Source organism: Gasterosteus aculeatus, chromosome 3, assembly GCF_964276395.1.
Source record: "Gasterosteus aculeatus chromosome 3, fGasAcu3.hap1.1, whole genome shotgun sequence".
NCBI lineage: Eukaryota > Metazoa > Chordata > Actinopteri > Perciformes > Gasterosteidae > Gasterosteus > Gasterosteus aculeatus.
The window spans coordinates 10,416,615-10,436,546 of NC_135690.1; the positions used below are offsets into that span (position 1 = coordinate 10,416,615).

The window sequence follows — 19,932 nt, forward strand, 5'->3', positions numbered from 1 at the left end:
GGTCTGTATTTGTCAGTTTGCACAATACACAAGGGCCTTTTAGGGTTAGACTGAGGTTGCTGACAGATATACCGATGAAATAATTCAAGAATTGCTATTTCAATCTTGATTGCTATATCAATTTAGTTTTTAGGGTCAATATTGAGACGCCATGTCTAACTCTAGTTTCAATAATAATTTTGCTGTATGGTTTAGCTGACATTTCCAAATGGTAACAGCAAGCTGTCAAAACAAAATGTCCTCCAAGGTTCAATCAGGTCTTTTTCATTGATTTAACCGTGAAAGACAAAATGATAGTGCTAAATAAACACAAGCAGTGTATCTACTTGCTTCATAGTTAGACTCACAAATTGAGCAGATTTTTATGGTTTTGGATACTACTAAAAATGCACCACTTAAAAGGAAATGGAAAACACAAATTAGGGATTTCATTTTTGTACGAAGGAAATACACATGCCTTCAGCAACATTGCTTAACGCAGCCATTGTCGCGACCTCTAACGACTTTTCCTCAGTGAGCTCTGATTGGCCAGCTGAACAATGACGCATTCCAAATGCGACTCAACGTGGAACGCGTCGTATAAACGCTGCTAAGAGCGCTGCAGGTTGAGAGGTTAAAACAGTTAAAAATTGTCTATTGAACTATGAAAGTACACTATTCACCAAGCAGTTGAAAAGGCTGGACTCTAATCTGTCCATAGTTCATCCCATTTCGAAGTTCCAATGAGGCAAACGAGGCAGTAACGGTAGGGCAGGCTGTAGCTAGCAGCTCACCATTTGTTACCCACCCATGTTACCGTTAGCACATTTAGCCAAGGTGTTTTCGTGTAAACACGTGTAAAGAAGAAAACGTCCCAGACTGGGTAAACCCCGAGTATGGAGGAGTGCAAATTGTTGTGTTAGCTAAGGGACATGCGAGTTTTTAAACTGCGTTGACAACTTTTTAAGGACATTTATAATCGTTACGTCTCTCTGCTCCTGGATTTGACTAAAATTATATGAAAATACCTGTCACTAAGTAATCTGTGCACACGTGTCTGCAAAGCCTTCATGTTTGTGAGCAGGTCCTCAACTCAAGGAGGAAGTAACGTTACTTGCTATGCAACAGAGTGGTCACGGTTTTATTATGGTACATATCATCCATATTAATGTATTATTATCACTTATGTGGCAACATGCAAGCAACCGATAAAAGGGAGCTGATCGTGCCCTCGAGTTGTACTAAATTCCTTTAACCACCGCTTAGTGTTAGTTAACGTCAGAATTCCGAGAACTGCTAACTTGTCCAACTAGGTGCAGCTTTTGTTTCAAAGTGAGATGAAACTACATAGGAGCCCGGTTTAAATAACGAACCCATTTTGTATTGCAGCAATTGTTCCCATTGTAGATTGCTCTAATGAAGAGGCCACCAGAAGGGGGAGGAAAAGCAAAGACGATCAAGTAAGCTTTGGAAATCTCAAGGTGCGAATCAGCCTCCAAATTCATCCGCATCCAAAAAGCCCACGCTGGCTCAGTTTGCAGCATCTGACTTGGAAATATCAAAGGAATTTAAATCTATTTCTTAAACTGGCATTTGGTAAAGGTGGACCATGGACGAGACGAAATTGACTGCTGTTCCTGCGTTGCTGCACATGAGCTGTTGCACTTCACTTCACAGCAGCTGAAAAGAAACCCACAACACTGTCACGTGACTCCCCATCGCCGACTCTAGCTGGCCTCTCCAAGATGCCCCGCACACAGACAAAAAAGGGATTCCTGTCTTCCGTCGAGGGAGTTTCCCGTCTCTCCAGGCCAGCCAAGACACGCGTGTGTTGTAAATTACAGCTTTGGATGTGGAGAAAGCGAAGGGAGGCCCGACGAATTGGGACATTCAGGAAAAAGAAAAGAGCTTGTGGGATCAGCTTTGGCCTCTCGAACACTGTAACAACCCAGTCAGAGAAAAATAAAAGCAAAGTCCGAATGTACCACACATCAAATGTAGAAAATTCACTTAGAGCATCGGTCCTTGTATCCCCTCTCGGATCTGATACTGGAGCTTCAGGCGTGCTCAAAGGGAAGAATCCCCCGCTGAAGCTTTGTGACTCTGTCAATTTGTCAGAACCGCTGAACGCTTCCACTTTGTTGCACACTCTGGTTATGGACACAAATGTTTCTGCGTGTGCCATCAGTCCAATCGTGCCCACAGCTACACAACCTAAAACTTCTGTACAGCTCGGTGAAGTGACGGAGCCTTCAAAGCTTCCACACACCGTCCAAACCCTGTTGAGCACAGAAAGCCAGCCAGGAGTTTTAACTGCACATTTGAAAGAAAGAGGGGTAAAGGTACACGTTCAAAGGCCCGAGGTTGAGGGCCCTTCAGGACAAATCACAGCTGTCACTCCAGGTCAGGAGCAAGTGACGAACCAGGTCGCTCAAGAGAGAATCACTAGTAGAAAGACTTCTCTAACTGATATCAGCGTTCTAAGACAGGAAATCCAAGGTATGTGTCTTTTTCATTTTTATAATTTCTGGTTTACATTTCTGCTTCTCACTGCTTTTTGAAATAACATTTTTCCATGTTTTGATAGAATTTCTCAAGGATTTCTACAGAATGTATGGATGTTTCATCCCATTACAAAAAAGAGACGTTTTGAGACATCTGGAGAGGAAGTTTCACACAGATTTCAGCGACAGGTACATTTTGTCAAACATCTGAATCCTACGGTCTTGGATCACTTTGAATCATTTAAATCTCTCAGTTTACATGATGAATATCTCAGCGGTTGTTACCAGGTGCAATCACGTGTATTGTTTTCATCCTCTGTGTTTCAATGTGTCAAAAACAATGTTCCGGTGACACCTACAGTAGTTCTTCCACCAGCGGTTTGAGTACTTTGCCTGTCTGTCTGTCAGTGAACAGTGTGGCAAGCGAACACGATGAAGCTTTGAGAACTTGAAAAAACTTTTGGGATTTCTATTTGAGATCCAATTTAAAGAGATTTTTGAGTAAATAGGGTGGTAGAAGGTGGTGAATCTGTCATGATTTCATCCCTGAACCGATTCTATTCTATTCTTCTGTCTGTGCAGGAAAAATTTCGTCATCTCAGAAGTTATCAAATCCCAAACTGTCATTGTTCAGAAGCCTGTTCCCTCCTTCCAGGTGGTCTACAAGAAGCACACACTGACACTGGATGACTTGTCCACACTGGCAGATCAGAACTGGCTCAACGACCAGGTCATCATCTAAACGTCTCCCTCAGGCTTTGATCGGGAAAACATTTGTGATGAAGAGCCTGAATGTTTCTGCTCAGTGTAACTTTTGCTTACTTATGTGACTAATTGTTTCTTCTTAAGGTCATTAACATGTACGGGGAATTAATTCTGGAATCTTCCCATCACCAGGTAATCTTCTGCCTGGATATCATGTTTGTTCTATAACCGTCTTTCTATTTATTTTCTTAAACTGTTTATCATAATCTGACTAGTATGCAACCCATTTTTCCCAGACAAATAATTGGTGTACGACTAATTCGATTGACATTTTTCCCCTTGTCCCACCAGGTCCATTTTCTCAACAGCTTCTTCCACAGGCAGCTCATGACTAAAGGTTATGATGGTGTTAAGAGATGGACGAAGCAGGTTAGGTCTAAGTTGGTAGTGGTTTACTGATTGGTGTGATTTCTAAAATTTGAAGTCTGCATGATTAAATTAGCATGAGAAGACACAGGTTGACAAACCTTAGGACTTTTGCAAAAGATTTTTAACATGACTTTTAGTGACTTTTTTCATAACATACTATATACTATGACTTTTGTGTGCGATTCATTTGTTATTTTTGTAAGGCATGTTCTGGTTTGCTATTAATAACATCTCTCATATATTAACTTACTTTTTATGACCTATGACAAACTCTTTAACACTATAATATTACTTTTAATGACATTTTTGTCTAACACTACGACTGTTCATGAAATTGTTGAAAAAAAACTATTCCAATTGCTTTTTTTATGAGACATGCTATATCTCTCGTCTTAAAGCGGCTTTAACCTCATCTTCCTCGCACAGGTGGATTTGTTTTCTAAGAGTTTGCTTTTGGTGCCGATCCACCTGGAGGTTCACTGGTGTCTGGTGACGGCTGACATTGAAAAAAAGAAGATCTGTCTTTACGACTCTCAAGGAAACGCACTCCAGAAGGTTGCACGGGTAATTTGTTTGTTTTTGTCAATGCAACAAACTACATAAACATATCGTTGTCTTTTCCATAGTAAACTGTATTTATGCTTTTCTTATGATAGAACATCCTGAAATACTTGATGACCGAGGCAAAGGAGAAGCAGCATACTGATTTTGAAAGTGGCTGGGAAGTTTCATATGATGAGGTATTTACTTCACGTCTTTTAGGCCGTCATGGTAACTACAACATCCAAATGGCCCAAGGGATTAAAACATGACTGACAGCGATGTGTGGTCTCCCCCTGTTACTCCTTACAGATAATCCCGCAGCAGACCAATGAAAACGACTGTGGAGTTTTTATCTTGGAGGTACCAAGGTTTTTTATTTTTTTTAAATCTTAAAATATGTCTGATTCTCTAAAGTCACATGACTTAAGCTGCATATTGTGTTTTTCTTTTTTACAGTACTCTAGATGCCTTGCTCTGGCAAAACCCCTGCAGTTTTCCCAGAGGGACATACCAAAGATACGCAAGAGGATCTACAAAGAGCTCTGTGACTGTAAACTCCATGAACAGCCCTGAAGACTTTCAGTAGATTGTGTGCGTTGCTTTTGATTGTTGTAGGAAATCAACGATCCTCACTTGACTCAATGTAGTGCTTCTAATGAGCAGAAGCTGTGCAGCTGTATGGCTGCACTGTGAGGGCCACGGCTGGACCTGCACTGGCGTCTTCTACCAGGTGCGCTGATCATGCTAGATCATTGTGATGTTTATGTGGTCAGTAATGTTTCCTGAAGGAAAAACCTCTTCATGTTCCAGTAAGACTTTGACTTGGAGTTTACACAACAACAGAGCACCACCGAGCCTTCCCGAGAAACTGCCTCTCCAATTCGATCTCATCTTTCAGGGTCCTTGTCTGTTCTCACTCTGATATCTACTCACCTTGTTTGCACTTTTTTTTTTACTCTATTTTTCTTTGGTCATTTGTTTGCATCATAGTTTACCTGTATGCACCAGATAAATGAATGGAGGCTATTGTACTTTGTAAAGAAAATGTGAGCGATCCATATGATACATTCGTATTTATTTGCACAGTGGAATTCTGTTAATGAAGTTGTAAATAAATCAAGACAGTTTGCAAAATTACACAACACGTTTATATTTTCACTTCACCGCATGCAGAACAGCCTTTGCACATTATACTAGGGTACATAAAAATGTGTAAAAACAAATTCCTAGCAATGGACCAGTGTTTTATTCATATCTAGTAGATCATAACGGAATGAATGTGTCCCGTTGAGGACATTTGAGCACATACTGATAAGAAAGCTGTACTCCATATATAAAAAGTGGAAACTTAAGGCACAAGACAGTGACTATGGAAATTCAAATTAATACATATGCTTCCATATATACTGTATTGATCAATTCATATTCATTAGCAAACACATCTGTTCACAAGAGACTCATTTCTAAAAGTGGCCTCATCAGCACACTAGAGATAATAGAATAGTTTTACACAATGTATACTGCATGTGTGCCTCTTTGCTACTGGAGAATTCTGACCTTGATGGGTTTGACTTTGAGAGAAAGAAATCTGAATTGACCGATCGATCATCTGGCTCTGTTATATAAGTATAAAGTATCAGTCTGGCTGATGTACCTTGATACTAGATCCTGATCACGTATCACTGGGCACTATATTTCAAATACACTCCAATTTCAATCTCTACCCTGACCAAGTGTAGTCCAATTTGATCATTCTTGAGTCAGGGCCCTAATCATTGATGTAGAATCCCCAATCAATTTCTGGCTCATCGTCGAGGCGTATCACAAGGTAGGACACCAGCTGGAAGAGGTTCTGCCACAGGCCCAAGAAGAGGTACAGGTAGAAGTCACTGACGTCAATTTGGCAGTGTACTCCTGAGTAATTCATATCACACACGCACTCAAAACTGTTGACATAGTTGATGCAGAAGCCTCCGTTCATACATGGGTCCGAGACACATTCATCCACATCCTTCTCACACCTGCAGGGAAACAGCACACAAGTGGTTATGGAACAAAAATGACAAAATGCACCATTTAACTTGCGGTCATTCACATGTATACAAGTATTTGCAAACTGACTGACTGATTATTTAAATTAACTTTCCCAACAGATCCAGTCTGAGTGGCTTTGTTCTGGGTTTAGCGACCCCCGGTGGGGGCATGTGGTGGACCTCCAGGGTTGAGAAACGTCGAGATCAACAAAGACAATAAAATTTGATCATGCGAGTCCTACCACTGTCCTGTGAAACCGGACGGGCAGAAACAGCTGTCGTCTGCTTCCGAGCAATTTCCTCCATTGAAACAGCTGTAATCCCATCTTGTACCCGTGCATGTAGATACAGGCAACTGAGGGAGTCTTAACAAAATAAAAGAACACAGCAAGAAATATCAATGGCTCCCCGATTTGCATGGGTGGATCCAATATTTACTGGATTAATTGATACGATGGAGGTATTTAAAAAAAAAACATTTTCTGTAAAAGCACTTACGGATTGGTCTCAATGTACCACGGGACTTCAGGAATCTTCTTCCTGCAAGAGACCCGTTTGTAAATCAGAACAACTCAACAGCTTTATGCCACAGAGATATCGACCAATGCGGAAGAACTCACTCGCAGTATTCTCCGGTCAGATTCTGAGGGCAGAGACACGCGTAGCTTTTGAAACCTCTAAGGCACGAGGCGCCTTGGCTGCATCTGCTGTATTCACACATATCAACTTCCACCTCACACCGTTCCCCGCTGAACCCCGGCTCACACGCACACTCGAACGCCCCGGGCACGTTGGTGCAGTGGCCGAAGACGCAAGGGCTGGAGAAGCAGCTGTCCGTTGGATGTTGACAGAGTGGACCCGTCCACTCAGAGGAACATGTGCAGCGGTGCAGGTCAAACAAGTCCTCACACACGCCCTGGTTGTTACAAGGGTTTGGTGCGCACACGCTGGCTCCCCAGCAGCCGTGCCGTGGCTCACGGCCGGCGTTTGTCCTCGCAAACTTCTCTCCCTGAGGTCTGGGGAGCTTCAACTCAGTGTTCAAGTAGAAAGGGAGGGCGAGGCCTCCAATCTCCACTGGGCCCAGGCAGCCGGTTAGGTTCACTCCGGTGTCCACGCTCAGTCCTCCAAGGAAAATGTCTGCTCCCTCCCTGATAAAATCCAGGTTGCCTGCAGCTGTTGTGGACACGCCCCGCTCCTTCTCCTCTCCGTCCACAGTCAAGATCCACCTGGAGGTTGAGAGCGTCTGGTTCTCCATGCTGAGCGCCAAAGTGTGCCACTCGCCGTCCCTGATTAGACCCTTGCTCTGAACTGTTGCCTTGTGGAGATCTTTGCCGGCCCCCGACTGGAGCTCCATGACCACATGGGCGTTCAGGAGGGAGACGCTGAGGTAGTCGGAGTCCCTCTGCGCGTGTATTAAGGTGGCTGAGGCCTGTCTTGTGCGGAAGCGGAGGGAGACGCTGCGGAGGCCGCGCTTAATCTGCCCGTTGGTTTGGTAGTGCAAAACACTGCTTTCAACACTAAATGTCACATTGGACAAACCTGAAGGAGAAATAGGGAAGAGACTCTATGAACTAAAATGACATTATCATTCATTTATCTTTTATTCCAGTGACATAGTACCCATTCTTACTATAATGACCCCAGCTGAACAATAAAGCCTCTGAAAACTTGGTTTCAAAACCTTAAAGAGTCACTTAATGTACAGTGGTCCTTGCTGTCCTCTCAGGTTGAAGGTATCAAGCATATTGCATCCGTAACCAGCGGTTACGTCAAAGTGTCCTAAAGTACAGTATCAAAGACAAGATTTTCAGGGGGTGTTGATTAAGTATTTTTATGTTTTTCTCAATAACATTTAATAATTATCATGACTAAATAGCAGACAATCAAAGTTAAAGTTCTGTAAAAAAACAAAAACATACTGAGTTATTATTCACAGCGGTAAACAAACAAACATTTCAAATAGAGAAATGCAAATTTGGCAAAATGTTTCAAGTTGACGTAGGTTTCCCGTGGTCAACGCCTGGTCTTTAAAGCTGTCTAGAAAGGGCATTTAAAGGAATCCACAAAAATGGTGGGAAAAGGCCTCCAACACATACAAAGAGAAAAAGGAGAAGCGAGAAGGCGCCGCTGAGTGCAGACTACTGATAAAACGTAATATGTGTAGAATACAGGCACTGTCAAAGTGCCTTTGACGGGCATCTACTCTGAACCAAAAGCTCCTTTTCTCTTTGTAAACATGTGACACCTCCAGGAAGACTAGCCATCATACACTTCCACGGGCATGTGGTCTTAATCCCACCAGGGATTACAACCTCTTACAGGAATCCTGTGCAGGATCTCTGCCTCGAAGCTGTTCTCTTCTGTAATCAGTCACACTGTAATTAATCGGAGCCCTCACCAGTGAGACTGTGGAGACTCCATTCAGTGGATCAGAAATGGGCCAGTATTATGAAAGCCACACACATTCATTGTGGATCTTGGCAATGTTTTTAGTGTCAGGGTGGCTGTGCACATCATACTGTTTAAAGCATATACCTCAGGCTTTCTGCGGCAGTCCATGAGACCCTTTTATCCCACCTATTTTAACACTCACTCACATTCAAAGCCCTGCGAGAGGGGCTGACAAACAGCCATGGCGGGGCAGGGAGACAGCTCACACCATAACACCTCCTCGCACCGCTGCCCTGCAGTGTTGGGGGGGCAGTTACAGATGAAATCGTCCCACATGGAGTAACACACTCCCCCGTTGAGACAGGGGTTGACCTTATGGAGAGAGACAAATCCCAAACAAAAATAAAGACAAGCCACGTAACTCGTTATGTCGTTATGCAGTGCAGAAAAGGAACGATGATGTGACACAAGCTTGTTAAAAGACATTAAAACGACTCACAGCGCAGGCATTCTCACTGCTGCATCCTCGCGCAACGTTGACGAGGCGCTCCAGGCTGTAGGATTCCACTGGAGTTGCAATGGGATAGAACTGCAGCGGCTTGCTGTTTATCCTCAGATCCTGAACGCACCCTTTGAAGTAGCCACCAAATGAGGCAGAGGCCCTCGCGTCTAGTAGCCCCCCGACAAAAACCAGATCCCCGGGATGCGTTCGGATGGGCCTGATGGGCATAGAGCCCCGGCTCTGGGCTGACTGGATCAACACGGCTGCCATTCCTTCCAGCTTCACAGTCACCAAATGGAAATGGCCGTCATTGACCGCACCTCGACCAATGAGGGTCTCAAAGTTGTTGACTTGAACTTTGACCCTTCCCTCTTCCTGCCACAGGCGGAGGTACTGGCTTGTGCTATTGGCCAGAATGAGGAGAATCCCGCTGGCCTGTCTGGTGCGAATGAACATGGATATGGTCACGGCATCATTTGGGTCATCGTCCAATGAGAAGACAGCATAGCTCTCCAGGTCTTTATTTCCAAACCTGGCTGTTATGTACTCTGCATGGGGACGAGGAAGAGAGAGAAAACGCCATGAAAGTCACACTGGAACAAAACTAGCTTCCATCTGAAACAGATATTATGATATGCTTGTAAAATATGCTCATTTACTTTCTTAACACGATTCAAATGAGAGGATTGAAACCACTTATATGCTGACTATTAAATCCATTTAGCATCGCTTTTATTCTATCTTCAGCTGGCAACTGGGGCCCTTTGTGTTTCCTGTTGCCAGTTTGTTGAGCTGACGGGAAGCAAACAGGAACCGAAGCGGTTTCCTTAACAACAGAATTGCAATGAAAGGGTCTATATTGATCTTATCTAATTGATTTAATTTCCTTTCAGAAAGTTAATAACTCTAAATTGCTGCAGTTGTCAATTAGACCATACCCATGCAGTGTTGACTGACAAGTGAGGTTCTAGTCTGTTTCCAGCTCTGCTTTGACAATGAACTAAAGTCAGCCTCTGAAACCCACGTTTTTTTAATCCCCAGCCCTGAGTGCCATCTAATTGCATGACTGCTGAACACAGTGCTATTTCTACTGACTCTTTAAGCTCCTTTAAAGTCTGACTAAATTTGTCATCCTGCTGGGAAGCTTTCCAGCTGAGGTATCTCCAATGACTGAAGTTCAACTTGACTTCACCTATATCTGCTTTTACAGCATGTCTTCTTCTCCCCCGACATCTTCCAGTAATTATGTCAGCAGATTCGACATGGGAATGCTGCCATTGATGAAAAAACACTGCACGTGCTTTTGAAAGTCAGTCAAAATATTTCAAAAAATATCTTGTTATACAGTTAAGAATGATATTTTATGTGAATCCACTCATTTAAAACACACACAGAAACACATCATAACTCAGTCTCATCATCCTTGAAGACTCTCGTCGTCATAGCTAAACTATTTCATAAATAAAACATGTGTCAGAGGTGTACGTGTGCCAAATACCCCTCAGAGTTGAGCCCTTATCTTATTTTTGTGTGCTCGGCTTTTCTCAGATGGAAGATTTTGAGACCCGAACCTCCTGGTTTCGTTCATTTTGTTTCAATAAACTTGAAGCTATCTGAAGCGATTATTTGTTGTGTGTGAACATCTCACCATCTTCACAGTTGGTTCCCTCATAGGGCCTGTGGCACTCGCACCTGTAGCTCCTCCAGCCCCGGCTGACACAGCGCCCTCGGTTCTGACACGGGCCGTCCTCGCACTTGTCTTTGTCGCTGCACCCCGCCGTGATGTTTTCCTGGACGTCTGAAGCCTCCGCTGACACGGCAGGCCACACCAGGCGCGAGTCCACAAACACATCTCTGAAGCAGCCCAGGAAAGAAGGTGGGTAGCCTGCTTCACCGGCTGCTCTGGCCGAAGCCCGGCTCCCGCCGACTGCTCCTATGAAGAGGCTTTGACGAACTGCTCCCGCCTCTGGGAGAGCCGAGGCGGGCTCGAGCAGCTGGACTTTAGCGCTGTGGTCTCTGGTGCAGTTTCCTTCGGTGCAGAGCAACCGGATGAGGCTGACCACGCCACCCAGAGATGCTTCCACCGTGTGCCACTTGTTGCCGGACAAGTGCTCCGGCAGCTCCTGGACCAGTGTGCTGGAGCCTTGGCCTCTCAGGCTGCGGAGGGAGAGGTGCCCATCCGTCAGCTCGATGCTGAGGAGCAAGTCGTCCACTCGGCGCTGCAAGAGGGTGCCGACCGGTCTCGCCGTCCTGAAGCTGAATGTCACATTGAGAGGAACGCCTTGGTCTAGAAGCTGAGTCTCTACGTACATGAAGCCTCGGGACTCCAATGAGAAGACGGTGGGCGTTTGGCATCGAGGGCCCGCGAAGCCAGGAAGGCAGAGGCACGCGTGCTGATCGTTGACAAGCGAGGGGGAGCATACTCCTCCATTCTCACATTGGTTGTCGTCACACGCGGAAAGTGCAGTTGAGCAGTTTTCTCCTCCGTATAGGCGCCCATTTTGGCGCTGTTGGGAGCAAAGGCATCTGAAAGCTCCGTTGTGGCTCTCACACACACCGCCATTTTGGCATGGCAGCTGTTGACACCCGCGGATGTCTTCATCAGAGAAAGTCCCTGGAATGACAAATGCAAATAAATATTAACTTCTCAAAAGGAATATGTCCACAAAAGTGAAACGGTCAGCAATTTTTTGTTTAAAAATAATATAATTAAAAAAATAAAAAATAAATAAACTGATCTATAAAGACGAGAACCCAGAACCACATTTAAAATACATAAAATGAACTACTTAATACAAATGCTTTTGAAAATCTAGACAGTTGTAAAAGAACTGTGATTGCAGATGCATGTTGCATGTTTTGCAATGTTCTATACACTTGATAGACACCTCAGCCCAAATGTACATCTAAACATTACCTGGATGAAGCAACAATAACATCCACACTTGCAAACTGAATCTCAACATTGTCCTCAACCAGTCCTCCAAATAATTCGATATTTGGCAGTATCTTAATTTCCGTCAAAGACAGGATTGGAGGTCTTGTGTGTGCAGCTCCATCTTCAGCTATGCTCCTCCACCATGCGCTCACTGAAATGCTTTGAGCAGAGCAAGCCTTGTGGGATGGATTAGGCTAATGCACTTACGGTGTCTTATACATTAAATGTGTTTGCAAGGCGTGAGGTTCATCCAAGGAGGGCTAATTTGAGCAACTCAAAAAAATGTGAGGGGGAGAGATAGCTTGGACTTTGGCTCAGCAAAAAGTGTTGTCTCTTTATTTCAAACGCTGTCTTCTGTAGAAGGAAATACGCCCACATTCAATTGTTGCTCTGCACTGGGCTCTGGCTCTTTTTCTAGAGTATATAATGGCCCGGGATTTGTTCATTTTGGAAGTGTACATATTAATGTAGTCTATTTATTTATATTATATTTAAAATCAAGACTCGTATCACAAACCTTGACTTAAGTGTAAGAAGAGGGGTTGACTTGGTCATTAAATATTGAACTTAAATGAAAGTATTATGGCTACAATTTAAAACCACTGGGTCACTGCAATCGAAACCTATTTAATTGAAAGTAGCTAAGGGCACTCAAAGTTTAAGAGCAAACAAACTCACTATGCAGCCAAAACTGGCTTTTTCAGTGAAACGTAATTATAGCACTAGTAAATTACATTAGGGATGTGTTAACATGTAAGCAACATATGTATCTGGCTGCAGCGGCAGTAAATTTAATTTAATGTAATTTCCAGTGGTTGAATTTCTCTATAACAGTCTAAATATATATATATATATTTAGACTGTATATAGTCTATATATATATATTTAGACTGTTATAGAGAATTTCAACCACCGGAAACAACATATTTCACATGGTCATATTTCATACTAACGAGAAACATTGATTTGAATGAATTTAACTTTTTTTATTACAAGTATCATATTTACCTCAGAATTGTCCTCAAATGAAATAGTTGAGTCGATGTGTGCAGTTGATGGAGGTGTCTAATTACTACATTACCCATGACGCCCTAGTACGACAGCCCTTCATGAGCCTTATCATCACGCTCGACGGCACGTCCTCCTCATTTAATCCGTATTTGACCTTTCATACTTTACGTATATAATTAAATACAAATGAAACATCGTCGTCTTTTTCTCTGTATCTCTTTAATCTCGATGTATGTCTCCGCCTGTAATCGGGCGCGTTGCAGGACAAACAGCTGCGCGAGCCAATGAGCGGGCGGCTTGTTGCGTTGTTGGGGCGTGACACTTCCGAGGGAACTCTTATTCCTCCTTTTACTCCCCGTATGTCTTGTCAACGGGAGTGCGCGGGTCTTTATTTTTCCCCCAACAGGCTCGTATCGCTAAGGAGGGATTTGGTATTTTATAAAACGCCCCGATCAAAGGGTAGAGAGTCGACTTCCGGGCAGCGTCCAGGGTCGTTTGTCAACGCTCCCCTCGCAGGGGGGCCCCGTGCGTCGCACCGACAACATGAAGGTAAGGGGTCCTTCAAGTGGAGACGCAGTTTGCACCAAGATGAAACGTGAATAATTCAGCTTCATTTCAGTTTGCACAGACACGCACCGTGCTGATAACAATGAGCTGTTCCTTATGCTTTAAATGGGAGAATAGCACTTCAACTGATTGCAATAATTCCCAATTCGTGCACATTTGTGTTACTTCTCGCCACAGTGCTTCCCTTGATGGCAGCTTCCTGCTGTTTATACTACTGTTGTTTTGTTAAAGGACATGCCCAGTGCCAGTTGTCTCCCCTCCTGTCTGTCACCACCGTCTCAATGTGGATCAAACCTCAGCAGTTCAGGAGCCGTTCAGGATCAGCACAGGACCCTGTTCAACCTCAGCATTAATCGTGTCCCTGTGATTAGCAGGTTCCATCACACGGTCGCCCAACGGACCCACCGATGAAGAAGAAGCTTTGCAATCCGCTGCGTGCCAAACGCGGCAGGCTGGCCAGCGCCAGCGATCAATCTGCCCCAGAAGAGAAGGTCACCGGGTCCACGGCCCAACCCAACCCTGAAACCGTCCCAGAATTGAGCTCACCAACCCGAAACCTGGCCATGACGCAGCACAGTCACGAGCTCCTCGCGTTCCTCAACGAGGACCGGGCCAGGCGGAGGTTCTGCGATGTGTCGGTGTCCGTGGGTGGGAAGCTCTACAGTGCCCACAAAGTGGTGCTGGCCCACGGTAGCAGCTACTTCCACGCTGAGCTGTCCAAGAACCCCGCCACGGCGCACGTGACTCTGGACCACGTGGAGGCCTCGGTTTTTCAGCACCTCCTTGGCTTCTTGTACACCTCCAAGTGCGCTGTTGCAGAGATGGACCTGCCGGCTCTGACCGAAGCGGCCCAATTCCTGGACATGATGGATGTGCTGAAGCTGCTGTGTGAAGAAGGTGACGACAACACAGGACGTGTGGTCCCGGCCCAGGGCGAGATGAGCGGCTCTCCCCGGGTGGAAGTGGCCTCCAGTGGCTCGCCAGGCGTTAACGGGGTCATCCAGGGCCCACATCAGTACGCCTCAACGGAGAAAGAGAAGACGCCAGATCAGAGAGCCGTCACCACGCGGAGATCATCTCGCAGGAGGAAAACCCCCACCAAATATCAGCCCACCATCGACACTCCTGAGGAAAAACAAAGGAGTGTCTCCTCGAGGGAGCAAAGCGACGAGAGAATGGAAGAAGCCGGAAAGTCGATGGTGGAAAACCGCTTTCCCAAACTGGACGCAGACGAGACGTCGAAAGCAGCTCGGGGGGAAGATGAGGTGGACGAGGAGGGAGAGGACGATGGGGACGCGAGTGAAGACTGGGTTGCCCAGAGGAAAGCTGTTGAGGCTTGCGCCGTAGAGCAGAACAAAGCTCAGCAGGTTTCGGACGTAGAAGGGGTCGAGCACGAGGCCGGCGGAGAGGTGGAGGAGCCCGTGGCAGCTGCAGGAAGCTCCACACAGAGTCCAGTGTACCCCGAAGGTCTGGCTCCTGTCATCATCCAAACCTCCAGCAAGAAGATTCTCAAGTGCCCCAAATGTGACAAGACGTTTGACCGCGCAGGTGGGGAATATGAAGTTAGGACTGGATTGTTTGTGTTTTTCCACAGTAGCTGTTCTGGTGTGTTAATCGGTCAGATAACCATGCGAGACTGACTGAGATGTTAAACCAAAGAATCACAAATATTTAGTTTTGGTTACTTATTTGGACTAAAAAATGCCAGAGAATTGTGAAAAATGCCCATTCTAATCCATCACAACTCGTACCATCTACTAATGCACCTTTCCTGCATTCTGTAGGGAAGTATGAGAGTCACACCAGAGTGCACACGGGGGAGAAACCGTTTCAGTGTGACGTCTGTCTCCAGCGCTACTCCACCAAGTCCAACCTGACCGTACACCAGAAGAAGCACGCCAGCGACGCCCCCTTCCAGAAGAAGGAGCACAAATGCCCCTTCTGCAACAAACTCCACGCCAGCAAGAAGACCCTGGCCAAGCACGTCAGGAGGTGAGACGCATCCGGTCAGCGCCGGGTTTCTGGGGGGGAAGAACAGTCTCGACCCTCTGGTCCACAAAAAATATTACGGGAATGTTCTCGGACAGGAGAAGAAAAAAAAAAGACATTGTTGTTTTTTTCAGCTTTCAGCAATGCATTGTGTGCGTTTACTGCGTAGAGCTACCTCTCCAGTAGATGTCCTTGATGACATGACCGTGTGCTGCAGGCCTTGTTTATGTAATGAGATAATGTGGGATTCTTCATTATCCTGTCAGGTTTCATCCAGACCACGTCCAAGAGTTTCTTACAAAAAGGAAGAGGAAGAGTGAAGGCTGGAAATGTGCAGTAAGGATTTCCGATTGTCTTATTATTAGGAGATGAAGCATGATGTTAAATAAATGAGTAAGTAGTTTATTTAGATTTTTTAAAATTTTCTGTAACCTTTTGAACGTTTTGAACCAGATTTGTCTGAAGACCTTCACACGCAGGCCTCACCTGCAGGAGCACATGATCCTGCACACCCAGGACCGGCCTTTCAAATGCTCCTTCTGTGACGAATACTTCAAGTCGAGGTTTGCCAGGCTGAAGCACCAAGAGAAGTTCCATTTAGGTGAGAGATTCATGGTGAAAATAAATTCTTCAGATCCTACAGTTAAACAATTGTATCAAGCGTGGTTACACTCGTCGTAGTGAAGCCGGCGCCGGAAAGCGACGCCACAAGAACAAATACATAAAAACAAACAAAACAAGATTTTTGTTACAAATAGCTCACTGATCCACGAAAAAGATGTATTTCAACGACGATGAATCCGTTTGGAAAGGTTCAGGCTCACTCTACTGCTCCCAGTGCGAGGAAACAAAGCTTGACATTTTACCGCTTTCATTTTGTGCCCCCTCATTCTCAGGTCCCTTCCCCTGTGAGATTTGTGGTCGACAGTTTAACGACACGGGCAACAGAAAGCGGCACATTGAGTGCACGCACGGAGGCAAAAGAAAGTGGACCTGCTTCGTCTGTGGTAAATCCGTAAGGGAGCGGTACGTCTCTAAACTTCCCCAACACACTCCTATCTTCTCCTGAACTGCAATCACAAATGTTTTACCCTGTGCTGCTTTGTTGAGAGATATCTTTCTCTTCTACATAGAACAACTTTGAGGGAGCACCTGAGGATCCACAGTGGGGAGAAGCCTCACCTCTGCAGTATCTGTGGCCAAAGTTTCCGACACGGCAGCTCTTACAGGTGGGTCCGCTGAACTGTGAAGAATGTGATTTAGAAAGTTTCAAGTTCAGTTTTTTTTTTTTTGGACAGGCTCCACCTCAGAGTCCACCACGACGACAAGCGATACGAGTGTGACGAATGCGGCAAAACCTTCATACGCCACGATCACCTGACCAAACATCAGAAGATACACTCTGGTGAGGACAAACGTTGACAAAGGAGACCCTGGTTTCTGGTCATAGTAGAAATAGTGTCAACCTTTCACTGTCTCCGGGCAATGCGTGAATTTAACCGAGGTTTATTACAGGTGAGAAAGCACACCAATGTGAAGAATGTGGCAAGTGCTTCAGGCGCCACGATCACCTGACGGTCCACTACAAGAGCATTCACTTGGGAGAGAAAGTTTGGCAAAAGTAGGATTACTCATAAATAAGTCACACATGCAATTTTATACTGGGATTTTTAAAGAAGGGTAGTTTTCTCTTAGCCTTCCTTTGTTATTGGTTTGTTCACAGGTATAAAACCGCTGTGCATCAGTGTGAGATTTGCAAGAAGGAATTTAAAGGAAAGTCTAGTCTGGAAATGCACTTCAGGACACACTCGGGTAAGGAAACGAAACAGTCGGTGCATTTGTTTGTCGCCTATTATTTCATATGTATGAGGACAGAAATGTGTCGGTTAGTTGCTTTAGGGGCAAACAGTTTATCTCATAATATCCTGATGAAATACTCCTCAGGTTCATGAAGTCAATATTCTTACCAATCGATGATCTATTTAGAAGACAAGGAAATAAGATGTGGCATATTTGTTTATTGCAGGATAGCTAGTTAGCCCGTAAGAACCAAATTTGGATCCGTTCGGATCAGTTCGAACGTAAGCGCTGGATTGTTCGGATGCTTACTACAGAACGACATGCTTGGATAAACAACAGATGGGTTGAATGAATTAAAAAATAAATAAAAAATGCTTCAAATGAATAAGAAGATATATAAATATGCGTTTATAGGCCTACCTCATACTTTGGAAGCCAGTTCATTTAAAAACAAATGACCCGGTTCACTCTGTTGAATACTATAAAGCGCCATTGGATTGTTAAAATGCTGCAATTCTTATCGAAAAACCCAAATTTGCATTAAGCAGTGAACAATACCCTTTGATTTCCTCTTGTGTTCGTGTCAGGTGAGAAACCCCACACGTGTCCAGAGTGCAACCAGACATTTCGCATCAAGAAGACCTTGACGAAGCACATGGTGATCCACTCAGACGCCCGTCCTTTCAACTGCCCCCACTGCAGCGCCACCTTCAAGAGAAAAGACAAGCTCAAGTACCACGTCGACCACGTGCACAGCGCCCGTTTCAATGAGCAGCCCCACGGCACTGGGCCCGGGGAGGACAAAGAGGTCTCCGTTCCCTTTGGGGAGGCCTCTAAGGTGTACAGCGCTGAACCCAAGTCCGCCGTCCAGAGCGGCCCTTCCACTGCCCATGTCTGCGTGCCGGTCACTTTGGTCCCCGTCCAGATGGCGGGTGGAGCGCAGGGGGACCCGAATGCTCACAGGGCCTCTTCTCTTCCCTCACACAGCGCTGCGAGCATGCAGGCTCAGGGGCCGCAGCAGAGCTCCAGCTTCCAGGCGGCTGCAGACCTGGCCTTTTTAGAGAAGTACACCCTCACCCCTCAGCCCGCCAACATCGCCCACCCCGTGAGACCCGATCAGATGCTGGACCCCCGAGAGCAGTCCTACCTGGGCACGCTGTTGGGACTGGATTCAGCTTCCTCCGTGCAGAACATTTCCAACTCTGATCTCACACACTAATGCTCCTCAGCAAAACCGGATTTATAAAATAGGAAGAGAAGCTACTGTATTCAGCACCTAAATATATTCACAGTCCATAGAGAGGACGATCATGGAACGTCATTACAATTGAGATAAGCATGACCTGGTTAATGTTTAGGGGGATCTCCGGAAACTCACACCTTATTATAGATTAAATTAAATAGATATATTCAAGTACAAAAAGAATAAAAGTGTGGATTTAAAAAGGTGTTTTTCTGCTTTAGCTTTGGTAAAATTATGACAAATATTTTCAGAATATCTACAAGTGACAAAGGCCTTCTCCTACACGGATGACAAGCTCCTGCCCAAGTCGAGAAGAGGCTTTCTCCGCCATGTCCAGACCCTAACAAAGTCCCGGGAAGAAACCAGAATCCAACTGTGGATGGAGAAGCTTGAGAAAGACCCTTCAACTGTCGTGGAGTTAAAACCTTCCCCTGGCCCAGAAGCACCATGTTCCCAACTGACGATCAAAAGCTGCTCAGGCCAGATGGGCTACAAGACCTGTCCGACCACCTGTGAGTGTGGAGGAGCAGATACTGTGGAGCACTGCCCGCTCTGCCAACACAGACCGTGCTTTTGTCAATAAAAGTGCAAAGGACTGTAGAGAAATGGGAAACTGTCAGATAACCATCACACTTCGGAAGAGGAATCAGAACTCTATAAAAACAGTTACAGGAGATGAAAACAAATATCTGGAATGTCAAGGCTTGACAGGAATTTAAATTTTCAATTTGGATAAATGATTGTAGTAATTCATCCAGTAAAATTGAAATAATTTGTTTGATTATATATTTTTGGTTTTAGTAACTTATGATAAATCACCTTGAACCCTGGATAAATGGCCTTACCACATGCAGAACTAAATATCCATAGGTTGTATAAAATATTCGCAAGTTGCATCTTTGTAATGCTGATTAAACTTAAACGGTGGCCTCTAGGAAATATGTTTCCACTCATGCAGTGTCCCGTGTACAAGAACCTCGTTATGAGTACCAACAATGAATCCATGAAATCCAATTTTAAAAATGAAATCAGTGGTTATTCTGAAAATATGTTTAGAAACGTATAAGCGGAAAAGAGACAAACTGTAAAGTGGAATGAATGCTGCCGCTGTCAAAGACACTTTTAATTGTTGGATATTGCAATTTCAAACAGTTAATATTCACGTTCTGAATAAGCGGCGTTACTATTCTAAAACTTTGCCTCATAGCCAATAAAATCTGATGTGATAATTATACTTGTAAGTGATCATCAGGTCTGTGAAAGGCGGATAGGACGTACCCCCACCTGCAAGAGTCCCG

General features: G+C 44.9%; 3 protein-coding genes across 18 annotated transcripts; 2 read left to right on the top strand and 1 right to left on the bottom strand.

Annotated features, from left to right (window-relative positions):
* Nucleotides 1–342: 342 nt before the first annotated feature.
* Nucleotides 343–5,297, top strand: LOC120816534 (sentrin-specific protease 5). Of its 13 annotated transcripts, none has more exons than XM_040172208.2 (11): nt 343–745; nt 1,369–1,460; nt 1,582–2,478; nt 2,567–2,672; nt 3,066–3,213; nt 3,333–3,380; nt 3,540–3,617; nt 4,044–4,181; nt 4,274–4,357; nt 4,470–4,520; nt 4,617–5,297. In XM_040172208.2, the coding sequence occupies exons 3-11, from the start codon at nt 1,725–1,727 to the stop codon at nt 4,731–4,733; spliced, it is 1,524 nt and encodes a 507-aa protein (XP_040028142.2). In that variant the 5' UTR covers nt 343–745; nt 1,369–1,460; nt 1,582–1,724; the 3' UTR covers nt 4,734–5,297. The 13 variants fall into 13 exon arrangements, with proteins under 13 accessions (XP_040028142.2, XP_077955262.1, XP_040028147.2 ...); XM_040172213.2 differs by having other exon boundaries at nt 518–612; XM_078099141.1 differs by having other exon boundaries at nt 518–612; nt 3,139–3,213.
* LOC120816532 (protein crumbs homolog 1) lies at nt 5,224–13,275 on the bottom strand. 2 transcript variants are annotated; one of them, XM_078099132.1, is made up of 8 exons: nt 13,033–13,275; nt 10,735–11,700; nt 9,084–9,634; nt 8,791–8,956; nt 6,814–7,732; nt 6,692–6,733; nt 6,436–6,558; nt 5,224–6,181 (listed from the first exon to the last, which is right to left on the bottom strand). In XM_078099132.1, exons 2-8 carry the CDS (start codon nt 11,396–11,398, stop codon nt 5,929–5,931), a joined length of 2,718 nt encoding a protein of 905 aa, XP_077955258.1. In that variant the 5' UTR covers nt 11,399–11,700; nt 13,033–13,275; the 3' UTR covers nt 5,224–5,928. The 2 variants fall into 2 exon arrangements, with proteins under 2 accessions (XP_077955258.1, XP_040028137.2); XM_040172203.2 differs by lacking the exon at nt 13,033–13,275 and adding an exon at nt 12,004–12,191.
* zbtb41 (zinc finger and BTB domain containing 41) lies at nt 13,150–19,868 on the top strand. 3 transcript variants are annotated; one of them, XM_078099134.1, is made up of 11 exons: nt 13,150–13,584; nt 13,834–15,150; nt 15,387–15,594; nt 15,858–15,927; nt 16,045–16,192; nt 16,488–16,617; nt 16,725–16,820; nt 16,890–16,996; nt 17,107–17,212; nt 17,315–17,403; nt 17,979–19,868. In XM_078099134.1, the coding sequence occupies exons 2-11, from the start codon at nt 14,010–14,012 to the stop codon at nt 18,608–18,610; spliced, it is 2,727 nt and encodes a 908-aa protein (XP_077955260.1). In that variant the 5' UTR covers nt 13,150–13,584; nt 13,834–14,009; the 3' UTR covers nt 18,611–19,868. The 3 variants fall into 3 exon arrangements, with proteins under 3 accessions (XP_077955260.1, XP_077955259.1, XP_040028136.2); XM_078099133.1 differs by having other exon boundaries at nt 13,977–15,150; XM_040172202.2 differs by having other exon boundaries at nt 13,287–13,584; nt 13,974–15,150.
* The last annotated feature ends 64 nt before the right edge of the window (nt 19,869–19,932 follow it).